The sequence below is a fragment of the Lathamus discolor genome, chromosome 4 (genome assembly GCF_037157495.1).
Source record: "Lathamus discolor isolate bLatDis1 chromosome 4, bLatDis1.hap1, whole genome shotgun sequence".
Classification (NCBI taxonomy): domain Eukaryota; kingdom Metazoa; phylum Chordata; class Aves; order Psittaciformes; family Psittacidae; genus Lathamus; species Lathamus discolor.
In genome coordinates, this window is record NC_088887.1 from 127,470,674 (window position 1) to 127,482,708 (window position 12,035).

A 12,035-nucleotide genomic window follows, 5' to 3' on the forward strand; every position below is an offset into this window, starting at 1 on the left:
ATTCCGCTCTCTCTACTTGTTTATCAGCTTAAAAACTTCAGGACTGGCTTCTCCTTACAAATTTAAGCAACAAGTGGAAGCCCACAAGTGTTGAAAGCACAACCCTTCCACCAAACAGCAACACCAACCCCCAAATCAAGACCAGCTCTCCCATTACCTTGTGGTAATTTCCAGTTTCCCATTCCCAGCCAACTAGGGCCAGGGCATCCTATGTTCAGTTGATGTTCCTATCCTATCCTATGTTCCTATGATCAGTTCAGCTTATCCCACCCCTCAGAATTCTACCTTTCAGATGAGTCTAATTTTTGCATGCCATGCTTTAAGGTCCCTTCCGACCCAAACCATTCTATGATTACCACTTAGATATTAGGCTTCTGTGTTTGCTGTAAACCTTTATAGATAGGAAAAGCCTCATCACAGAATGGCTTGAAAGAAAACTCATCTAGTTCCAACCCCCATGCCTAATCTTATCTCAATCTCCCCTCTGGCAGATTAAAGCCATTCCTTTTGTCCTGTCCCTACAGGCCCTTGTCCAAAAACCCTCTCCAGGTTTCTTATAGCCCCTTTAGGCACTGGACGGGTGGATTGTACTACGAGTACATTACCTGGTATGTACCTGGGGAGGCAAACTGAACCATCAGCGATAAACATCACCAAGTGCTCCTTTCAGAGAGGGGCTGTCACGAGACACCCACCTGCAGCACGTGGGGGTTGATGCCCAGGGTGGATGCGATGTGCGCTGAAGCGGGCACTGCCTCCTGCTCTTCCATGATGTTGTCTTCCAGCAGGGGCTCCTGGGGGGGCTCCTGGGTGATGTCAGCCATGTCACTGTCCAGCTCCACCATCCTGCCCAGCTGCTCCACGTCTGGGGTCTGCAGAGACAGGCAGAGGCTGGGTCAGGCTACAACAGGTTGCCAGAGCTTTGCAGAGAGAGAGGATTCAACAGCTTCAACAATCACCTGCAAGCGGAGCGCAGGACTCCCCTGCTTGGGCCAAGCCTCCGCATTAAGTTTAGAGATGAACACACACAACCTACTCCTGTCTTCTTCCGAGTTGTAACAAGAGTGCAAGTTACAGTGAGGAGAAGTCAGGGTTTAGCGATGCGCTCCTGAAGTTCACCAAGATCCACCAGGCAGTAAGGAACTATTCTTCAGCTTTCCACTCCTCATGTGGCCACGAAAAAGGATGTTTTGTGCACCCTGCCTTCCCCCCACCCCCGGCTCCCTCAAAGTGCTGCCACACAAAGAGAGGCCTCAGTTCAACCTGCAGGACTGAGCACTGAGTGATACTCCAGCACCAACATGTGGCTGATGAGCAGAGGAGCTGCTGCAGGATCTGCTCTGTTTCCCTGCTGTGATGGGGTACAAACTAAAACCATTGGGTCTGTGTTCCCAAGAACTTAAAACGTGTTAAGTGGACACCAGTCCCCTTGGAGATCAGCTACAACTGGGTCACAGACTGTGTGTGTGGGTGCACATCATTATTTTCAGCTTTAAACCTGGACACAACTGGCACAGGACTGGAGACCTGGAGGGTTTTCCCCACTGATGTTGTACTCATCCCTGCACGTCAGCAGTGTGACAGTGAATGCAGTTCCCTTCCAATCTGCAGCTCAACCTCCCATAACTACCACTAGTTCAAGGCAGGAGGAAGAATTAATTTCACGGTATTATTGATGGCAATCACATGGCATCACCTGAAGTGATGAGCCTGAGGGGACCTATACACACCTGAAGTCATAGAGTCATGGAATGGTTTGGGTTAGAAGGAACCTTAAAGCTCATCCAGTCCCAACTCCCTGCCTTAAACCTGTGCCAGCGCCTCAGCGCCCTCACAGGGAAGAGCTTCTGCCTATGAGCTCATCTCAGTCTCCCCTCTGGCAGGTTAAAGCCATTCCCCTTGGCCTGTCCCTACAGGCCCTTGCCCAGTTGGAGACCAGAGATGACGTTTTAAGCAGCCAAAAATACTGGGAACGTGTGTGACTTACTCTAACCTTTCTCAGATTCAAACATACTTAGCAAAACCACGTCCAGATTAATCTCTCTGACTTGCAAACCTTTAACAACAGTTTTTGCTCCCCAAGACAGGAAAACCATTGCATTTCATTTCCCAAACCCCTGGCAAACAGCATGGCTTCAAAACCTGCCCCACTTGGGATGTAAAGCATCTCAAAATGCTGACTGGTCTGCAGGAAGCATTTAAAGGATCTAGAATTGAGGTTTTCCCTTCCCTCACTACTTGAATATTCATGAATTTATTAATGCTGCAAGGTCCCAGGGAATGATTATACCAGGGACCTGGCTGCATTAAAGCCCAATGAAGGGAGTGGTGAAAGTCATGTTTGTGACCATGGTTTGACTTGTAGATCTAAGGTGCCCAGCGCAGGTGTGTATGGACACCACTCACTAACGCTCCCTCCGCCACTGCTCCAAGTTCTATCTTTACAGACCCCATGTCTGACTTGATCTGCCTCATCTGATAACCTTCATCACGTTTCCTGCCTGATTCTAATGATCCAAGATCAGCCGCTTGAACGTGGTCTTCCATTCCTTAGCATGGCTTCCAGTGCACGACCTGCCTCGGTTCCTGTGCTCATGTATATGCAGTGCTTCTGGAAACCCAAGTAAGGTGTGAGCATCAATCCTCCCCAGGACACACATATCTGAGCACCAGGGAATGGTCAAACGGGCAAAACGAGAACCACATAAAGCCACTCAGCTCACACGGCGCAGGCTAATCACTCCTAGGCCAGGAGGTACTCCAGGGTTGACCTTCTGGCTGCACACCCCAGCCATGAGTGGCATTCTACGGGGGCTCTGTTCTATCAACCAGCTCCTGGTAGCAGAGCTGAAACACCCCTGAAGGGCATGCAGTGCTCTGTTACACTCTACAGCTCATTACCAGCTTGGGGAGTGTCACCACAGCCAACTGGACAGGAGGAGAGGTGAGGACAGTAGTCACAGCTAATTCATGATGTCTGCTCGTTGTCAGGCCAAGGGGAATGGCTTTAACCTGCTCGAGGGGAGACTGAGCTGAGCTCTTAGGCAGAAGCTCTTCCCTGGGAGGGTGCTGAGGCGCTGGCACAGGGTGCCCAGAGAAGCTGTGGCTGCCCCATCCCTGGCAGTGCTCAAGGCCAGGTTGGACACAGGGGCTTGGAGCAAGCTGCTCCAGCGGAAGGGGTCCCTGCCTGTGGCAGGGGTTGGAGCTGGAGGAGCTTGAAGGGCCTTTCCAAACTCAAACCATTCCATGATATGCAATCAAGAACCCAGTTTTGGGAGAAAATGGTACCTGCTCTCTGCTCTTGCTTTTTAGAACAAGCTATTCCAAAAGCCACAGTTAGCTCACATTTACCAACCCCACATGGCACAATGAGTACATTCTATCCCATCACTGCCAGGATGGCTCCCAGGTAGGCTGGTTTTTCAACCACAATGAAGCAGCTCCTCCCTTAGCTTGACAATATCCACACTAATTCTGTTTGGAAAACTTGGGAGTTATCAGCTGCCATCTGACTACCCTTTAGAACAACATAAAAGGCTTTTTTACCATTAAGCTCATGTAAGACCTTAGGGGACTAGGCAGTGACCTGGATCAAATGCCACCTTCCCTATTTAAGAGAGAGGCACAACTCTGAGGATGTTTTACAAAGCTTTAAAGCAGTCACATCCAACACAAATACATAACAAATCCAGCATGTAACAGCCTTTAAAAAGTACTTTTTAATAAAAATAGAGCACAATCTTAAACTAGAAAGCACACTCTTGCACACTGACTGATGTTAAAGTCAAACTAATGCACAACAGCACTCTCAAGGCAGGCAGCGCAAGGTGCTGTAACTATACAGTATATCTAACAGGCATAAACCAAGTTTTCTTCCTAACTGATGCAAACATGCCAAACTCAACCCAGAAACTGAACAAGAAACAAAGGTTTAAAGCTTCCCCATCCCTCCCACATCCTCAGCATGAAATGTCAAGTGTCTGAACGAAAAGAAACAGGCAAACACTCATCAGGAGGTCAGAAGAGCTACTGGATTGCACAAGGTTTTGCTCTCCGGTTTCCAGGCTACTGGTTGCTTCCACAACCCCTCCCCAGGCACAGCTACTCCTCAGATTCCATTCTAGGCATTCCCTTTTAGTCACTGTCCTCCTTCTACCTGAGCTGGAGGCGTTGGTTTGCCATTGAGGGTCATTTGCTGGGGGGGCAGGTGCCCAGGGGGTGGCACTGGGGTGGTTTTTAACTTCTTGATGTCCACTTTGGAAGGATGTTCCTCCTCTTCCTCATCCGAGTCTTGCAAGCCGTACTTGGAGAAGTGTGCCACCTGCATAAAGAAGGGCAAACACATCAGACCTTGGAAGAGAGGATTCAGGCATCTATTTGTGGAAGGCCTCAAGTTTGAGCTGGCCTAAGTGGCCACCTGCCGCAGTGGCTGGGACATCTAGAACCAGTTCAGCTTTTGTGCAGACCAAGAACACCCACTGCACACAGGTCTGAAGCCAAAGATGTGATCATTTTGGTGAGGACTCCTTCCAGTATCTGAAGGGGGCTACAAGGATACCAGAGAGGGTGTCATGGGTTCAGCTGTAACAGCTGGGCTTAAGCCATGACAGAGGGACTCTTCATCAGGGACTGCAGTGATAGGACAAGGGGGAATGGGTGTAAGCTGAGAAAGGGGAAGTTAGGCTAGATCTAAGGCAGAAGCTCTTCCCTGTGACAGTGCTGAGGGTGCCCAGAGACGTGGTGAATGCTCCATCCCTGGCAGTGTTCAAGGCCAGGTTGGACAGAGCTTTGGAAAACATGGTCTAGGGTGAGGTGTCCCTGCCTGTGGCAGGGGGTTGGAACTGGACGATGTTAAGATCCTTTCCAACACAAACCATTCCATGATTCTGTGACATTTTGCACTACAGCTGAAGTACCTGGGACATCTCATGGCAGTTTAGGAAAGTTTTTGAATGAGAATGCCCAGGAGATCCAAATTTCAGGCTATTTCCACCTTTCCCGAAGTCACTTCGCAGCCAGGACAAGAACATTACCTTAAAGACCCAGGATCCCGTCTCCGGGCGGTATTCCTTGAAGCGAGCGCCCTGCTTCCGAGACACAGCCTCCAGTCTCCCTTCATAATTCATCTCTGCCAGTCGCTCCGGGCTTTTGATGGGGCAGCGAGAGGTTTTATCTGTAGGCCACACCCCATCTAAGGTAACTTCAGCTCGCCTGGGAAAGACAGACAAAAGGGTAAGAGGCTACAAGGGGTTGAGGCAGAGCTACTGCATTGTGTGGAGGAGCTGAGAACTGAACACATGGGCTCAAACCAGTTTTTAAAGCCAGGTTCTGGTTCAGAAACCTGCAGGTATCATCCAGTGACTGTGCCATGCTGTCATCTCCAGGGAGACCTTACTGTGGCCTTTCAGTACTTAAGAGTAAAGATGGGGAGAGACTTTTTAGCAGGGGCTGTTGTGACAGGACAAGGAGTGATGGTTTGAAACTAAAAGAGGGGAAATTCAGACAAGATAGAAGACATTTTTATGATGAGGGTGGTGAAACACTGGCACAGGTTGCCCAGAGAGATGGTGGGTGCCCCATCCCTGGAGACATTCCAGGCCAGGCGGGATGTGGTTCTGGGAACCTAACCTAGTGGAAGATGTCCCTGCTCATTACAGGGGTTGGACTAGATGAGCTTTGAAGATCCCTTCCTGAACTATTCCATGACTCCATGATTGAATGAATGCGCAGCCTGGATTCAGATCTCTTGCGAGCTGCCTGCAGCCACAGCAGGCAACCAGTGTCAGACACAACCCCCCTGCAAGCCCCATCCCCACAGAGAACATATTTAAAGCCCACCTATTCAAGCCTTCACCAATGGGTGGTTTTCTCTCATCATCAGGGTAGACAACAACTTCTTTCCTACGGATATGCACGATGTCATCCAGGTTTAGGTTGGTGAGATTTACTTCTCCATCAAAGTAAATGGATCCATAACCTGCAAAACAACCCAAACCATCACACTGTGTCCGTGACAAGTCACATGCCAGAGAACCCATGTGCCCACTACACTCTTTCCCCCACCCTACCACTGACCTCTGCCACGTCTCCAGAGCAGCACAATGATGGCTCCTCCCCAGTGTCAACACACTGGAGATGTGTTCCCAACTTCCTTATAGCTAGTTATTTTGCACAGAAAGCTTTTTGTTATCCCTTGGCTATTTATATTGCCAACACAAATGTGAAGCATTTAAGTAGTATACACTCTATGATTTTGTATTAAATAAGAGAGTAAAGAACACACTTTAGGCTAAAGGTTCTTCACTCAAGCTCCATATAGCACCCAAGATGGAAATGATGACAACCATGAGGTGTGCATCAATGCTGCAGCAATCTGGATTTTACAACTGCAGGTGACTTTGTTCTTCTCACCTTTAACCTTCTCAAGTCACTCCAGTTTGGCAGTGCTACCAGGCTGAAACACTACAAGACCTGAACCCAAGTTACCCAGCACCAAAGGGTGCTGTTCATGATCACACTGTGGGTGTAGTACTCAGGCTGAGGTTCCCTGAGTGTAAAGTCCCTCTCAGCATAAGGTGAGCTGCCCGTGCTTACCTCTGCGGCCAATGGTGAAGCCTGTCACGACACACTCGTTCCTGTCGTTGGTGAGTTTTGCCAGGTCCTCCATGGAGGGGACAGTGTAATAGCCAGCTCTCTTCAGGACAATGCCTGCAACACAGACACCTTCAGCACTGAGCTGATAACGAGTTCTCAACTTTAATGTTTCACAGAACCCTCACAGGGCAGAGCTTCTGCCTAAGAGCTCAGCTCAGTCTCCCCTCGGGCAGGTTCAAGCCATTCCCCTTGGCCTGTCCCTACAGGCCCTTGTCCAAAGCCCCTCTCCAGGTTTCCTGCAGCCCCTTTAGGCACTGGAGCTGCTCTCAGGTCTCCACTTGAGCTTTCTCTTCTCCAGGATGACCCAGCCCAGCTCTCTCAGCCTGCTCCAGAGCAGAGCTGCTCCATCCTTTTCGGTTCCTACAGTGCACTCCACATGGCTAACTACATCTCCAACTGTGAAATCTGGCTCATGAACAACAGACAACCCTGTTTACTACTGCAGAACACTCACAGCTTGGGTCCTCCTCCTCCCTCTCACACATCTCACTACTTCAGTCTAATATTAAACTGGGTGATGGAGTTAAACTGCTCTTGACTCGGCAGAAACAAATTCCACACTAGACATGAGACTGAAAACCAAGATTTGGGTTCTACAGAATAAAGGAGGGGAAGCAAAGAGCAAAAGCTGAGGGCCTACAACAGCCAGAGGAGAACTTCACTGAACACCCATGGAACAGTCAGGAGCCACACACCTACCCCAGCCCCAGTCTCACCTGCAGGGTGCAGATGATGCATGATTTCTGGCTCCTCCTCACGCTCATCCTGAAGGGAATCATCATGGAAAGAGGCATCCTCACTGCTGCCTTCCAGGCCGTTCCGCAGGGCCGCACGCATGTTCAGGGCCACGATGGTGTCGTCCACGTTGTTGTGGTGTTTGTGCAGGGAGTTCTCTGCAGGCTGGGGAATGGGCCTGGCAATGGGGTTCGTGTAAAACCTGCTCACCTCATGCTGATCCTCATCCTCTCGCTCCCCATCCTGCCTGTGGTTTTCATCGGGGGGCACTGACAGGAAGAACCTGAGGGAAGGAAGGATGAAGTTGAATGATTTAGTTTTAGGGGACTGTGGCAGCATCCAAACTCTGGTGTCTTTCGTAGCAAAAGCAAAATGGACCATGACACGAACTGCAGAGTCAGCAGACTGAGGGAAGCAATTATCCCCTTCATTCTGTTCTTGTCAGACAACCTCCACCACTTCACACCCACTCTGGGGCTCCCACTACAAGAAATGTAGGGATAAGGCTGGGAGAGGGATACCACAGTCATGGAAGGGTTTGGGTTGGAAAGGACCTAAAAGCTCCTCCAGCTCCAACCCCTGCCACGGGCAGGGACCCCTTCCACTGGAGCAGCTTGCTCCAAGCCCCTGTGTCCAACCTGGCCTTGAGCACTGCCAGGGATGGGGCAGCCACAGCTTCCCTGGGCACCCTGTGCCAGCGCCTCAGCACCCTCACAGGGAAGAGCTTCTGCCTAAGAGCTCAGCTCAGTCTCCCCTCTGGCAGTCATTCCTGAAGTCATTCCTCTCAACTGCTGATTCTGGATGGAATGAACTGGTATGTGACCATGCAGGAAGAACCTATGGCCAGTTTAAGAGGAAATGAATCTCAACAGGTCAGCGTGCTTCAATACACAGCTACGATGACATCCCTGACAGTAACCACCTATTCTTTTAATAACTCTAAGAGACAGGCAGAACCAGTTTGCATTTCTCAGAAGCACACACACACGTGGTGAACCACATCACCCATCTCCATACCTGTCTCCATTCTCCGGGTACTCTGAGGGAGAAGCCAGGTCTTCATTTTCCCGATTGACAGGAGAGAAGAGGCTGCTGCTGTTGAGGTTCTTCAAAACCAGCTTTTTAATGCTCTTCCTGAAAACAAATCCCACCAAAGAGAAATTGGGATCTATCCATGGCATAAATCTGTATTTCCTGCTTAATTTGCATGCTGCAGGGACCACAAACCAGCTGTGTGAGATCTTCTCTCAGACTCAGGACACATCAAGTTGTCTGTAAGAGCACTGCAGTAGCTGAGATACTAAAGCTCTCTCTGGAGTCCCATTTGTGGCTGTGGTTTATGAGTAAGCGTGAGAAACACATGTCACTGTATTTCAGAACCTGAGTGCATTAAACCACAGTAGTCTCTGCTTTATAAAACAGCTTTTCCAGCAGGAAAACCAAGTCTGGCCTCTGGACGCAGGTTCTTCTTCACTACAGGGTTACTTTAGGAGAGAGTCAGTGGCCAGGCTAAGGCTGAATCTGCAACCTGAAGATCACTGAACTACTACACCCATTACACTCAAATAACTCCGAGCATCCCTTTGTTCTGATCCTGTGAGCAGCTGGTGATTTTCAACTTAACTGAGTAATTTCATCTCTGCCCTCCCCCTGGAAAGCAAACAGACTGTTCAGGCTGAGTTAGAGACAAACCAAGTTCACGGAAGTTACAAAATGCTTTAGAAAGCCTGTGCTTAGAGGGATGCTCAAGGAAGGATGCATCTTCCTCCAAAGGTTTTTGCTGTTTGTTTTAAATAAACTCCAAAGCTTTCCAAAGCCCTTTTCAATTTGGTTGCCACTGATACTTGTGAAGCCTGAATCCAAAAGCTTTACTAGGGTAGATCCACAACATCATTACTTAGTTCTCACAGAGACATCCATGGATCTGACACAGAACCAGCCATGGATCTGAAGCAGAACCTGTGCCAGGCTGTGAACTGCCCCAAATCTGCCTCCATACCAAGTGCATTAGCAACCTAATGACACTTCCAGTTCAGAAGCAGGAAGTATTACACCCTACAAGCTTTCTTGTAGCAATTCCTAACTGACCTCATAGGAGCTTTGCTCTACTCACGACATGACCTCATTTCACAGCTTATTTGGCCTTTGCTGCTTAAGCTGAACTTCAGCTCCTCTACCAAAGGCAGTTCAAGTTTTACAGACAATGAGTTCTTGCTATTCCTATCTGAATAGCCAGTCATGGAATCTAGGAACCTCTACAGGAGTTTGCTTCCTCTCACACACAAGCACAAGAGAGACACTAACTTTGGCATGAATGCCCCGTTGGACAGGGATGGCTCATCATCATCAAGACCATCGAAGAGGTGGGATTTGGCAGGGCCAGCTGACTGCAGAGCTTTCGGTCGCACTCTGGTTGCTGGACGAGGGGTCAGTTTGTAGTGGGTGGGTGTTGTTAAGGCCTTCTGAGCTGCTGGGTTAGTTGGTTTCAGCCTCTGCAACAAAAAGATGGAGAACTGGAGGTTTCAGACCACTCACTGCTGCTCTGGTAAAGGTGTGTGGTCAGGGACCTTTTAAATGAAAACGGGTAAGAAGGAAAGGGGGAAGCAATGAACAAAACCAGACACAAAGCTGGGTGACAACACATAACAGAAGCAATGCCAAGGATCAAAAGCCTCCACTCACTCACTGAAGGGCTAGCAACAACCTATAGATGTAGCTTTAGAGCAGCCAGCCTGGGTGTCCAGCCCAAGCAGAGTGACTCTGGGGACATACCAGAGGTGTGGGCATCCCAAGGCCAGCAGCTGGAGCAAGGAGGCCTCAGTGCCTGGAGCGGGCAACAGTCTCTGCCCCAGCCACGGAGGACAGTGGGGCCCCTACAGGCCCTTGTCCAAAGTCCTCTCCATCTTTCTTGTAGACCCTTTAGGTGCTGGAATACAGAGACCATCACCCATCTCTATCCTAGCAGCAGCAATCAACACCAGAAATCCAAAGTCAAGGCTCTGATGCAGGTGAAGGTAGTGAGCAAAGCCACAGCATAAGCCGTTTGCATCCTGAAGAGCATAAAAAGCTGCTGCACCAGCATGAGGGTGCAGACACCAGCTTATTTTGCTGCTGGCTGTATTGAATACAGTGAGCACAAAGGAGAAGTCTTATCCGTAAAATTAATGTTCATGTGGACTTACCTCTTCCTTCTTCTTTGGGTCTGACATGGGGTTTCTGAAGAGTGGAGAATCTCCAAAGGGTGAGTAAGTCAAGCTGTTGAGATGCTGCTGAAGCACTGCTTGTTGGGCAGCTGATGCATTTGGGTCTGTCAGTGCTGTAAAAGACCATCAGGTTTTAGTTTTAACAGTTTCATGGTTAAAACAGTGAATCCACCCAGGTTCAGACAGAACCAGAGTAGGCAGAGGAGCCAGGCTTCCAGACACAGCATCTCCTCAGAGGAATACACATCTCTCTATGCATCACCTTGAGCGTTCTTTTCCCTGCTCCCCAGTCACTGCTGCTGCAGCAGCCTGGAGCACAAACCAGATTCTATTCCCCCATTAGTATCTGCAGCTGCATTCAGGAAGGTTTTAATAGTGAAAAGCTGAGGGCACAGAGAGCTGCACATCAGCAGCAGGAGCCTGGCCCACCAGAGCCTTTAACTACTGACTCCTGGAGTGCCTTCCCAAGGGCAGGAGGGAGTATTTCATGCAGAATGTGACATTCCTGCTGCAGCAACCAAATGTACAGGCCTGGAGTCCCCTCTGCAACCACAACCTCTTGGTTTTGTCTTTCCACCTTCTAGCATCTCATTTTAATTCCCATTAAATTGCTGTAAGTGTTCACCCCATGAAGAGTGAATCCAAGAAAGCAGGACTGAATCTCTGCATTCCCAAAGGACAAACCCACTCCAGACGCAGCAGCTCACTGCTGAAGTCTGCAGGGGGGGAGACTGAGGCAACTGGTTCTTATCAGACCAAAAGCTGGTTTAACTGATGTGTTTATGCTGTCCCATTGCAGGTGCTGCCTACAGAGGTGAACGCTTGGGTCATCTCTAGAATTACTCCAAGGGAGGTCCAAGCATCAGAATTACAGAAGTATGATGGGAACAAGAGAGAAGTATGGAAAATCTGACTGCAATCACTCATGAGAGAGCATTTCACCATGAGGAGGATAGAGCTCCCCTCAGCCATACCTTCCCTCTCATAACTGGTATAGGAAGTTACTGTGAGGGACACAGAACAGTGAGACTGCAGGCACCTCTGAAAGCCACCTTTATCCCAGGTCCCTGCTGAAGCAGGGCCAAGCCCAGCTCTCTCAGCCTGTGCCCATAGCAGAGCTGCTCCAGCCCTCACAGCATCTCCATGGCCTCCTCTGGACTTTTGCACTTCCCCTTGTTGAACCACTTGCTGCCCTGTTTCTCCAGCCCATTGAGGTCCATCTGGATGGCAGCAAAACCCTCAGGTGAATCAGCCACCTCTGCTCTTCCTTCTGTCACCTGTATACTTATAAAAGCTTCTTGTTGCCTTTGACATCCCTGACCAAATTTGGCTCCAGATGGGCTTCAGCTTTCCTAAACCCATCCCTGCATGCTCAGACAACATCTCTGTCTTCTTCCTGGATCACCCTTCCCTGCTTCCACCTCCCATACGCTTCCTGTCAGT

The 12,035-nt window shown here is 49.5% G+C and overlaps 1 protein-coding gene across 2 annotated transcripts in view; it reads right to left on the reverse strand.

Annotated features, from left to right (window-relative positions):
* NUP98 (nucleoporin 98 and 96 precursor) overlaps positions 1-12,035 on the reverse strand; it is a 38,964-nt gene that overhangs the window by 12,144 nt on the left and 14,785 nt on the right. For both annotated transcript variants that reach the window (XM_065678989.1, XM_065678988.1), the window contains exons 13-21: positions 10,572-10,705; positions 9,694-9,881; positions 8,407-8,523; positions 7,371-7,672; positions 6,595-6,708; positions 5,839-5,977; positions 5,034-5,211; positions 4,157-4,321; positions 696-872 (exon numbers count right to left, since the gene is read on the reverse strand). In XM_065678989.1, the coding sequence (XP_065535061.1) occupies positions 696-872; positions 4,157-4,321; positions 5,034-5,211; positions 5,839-5,977; positions 6,595-6,708; positions 7,371-7,672; positions 8,407-8,523; positions 9,694-9,881; positions 10,572-10,705 (1,514 nt within the window). The remainder of the gene's footprint in view (positions 1-695; positions 873-4,156; positions 4,322-5,033; positions 5,212-5,838; positions 5,978-6,594; positions 6,709-7,370; positions 7,673-8,406; positions 8,524-9,693; positions 9,882-10,571; positions 10,706-12,035) is intronic.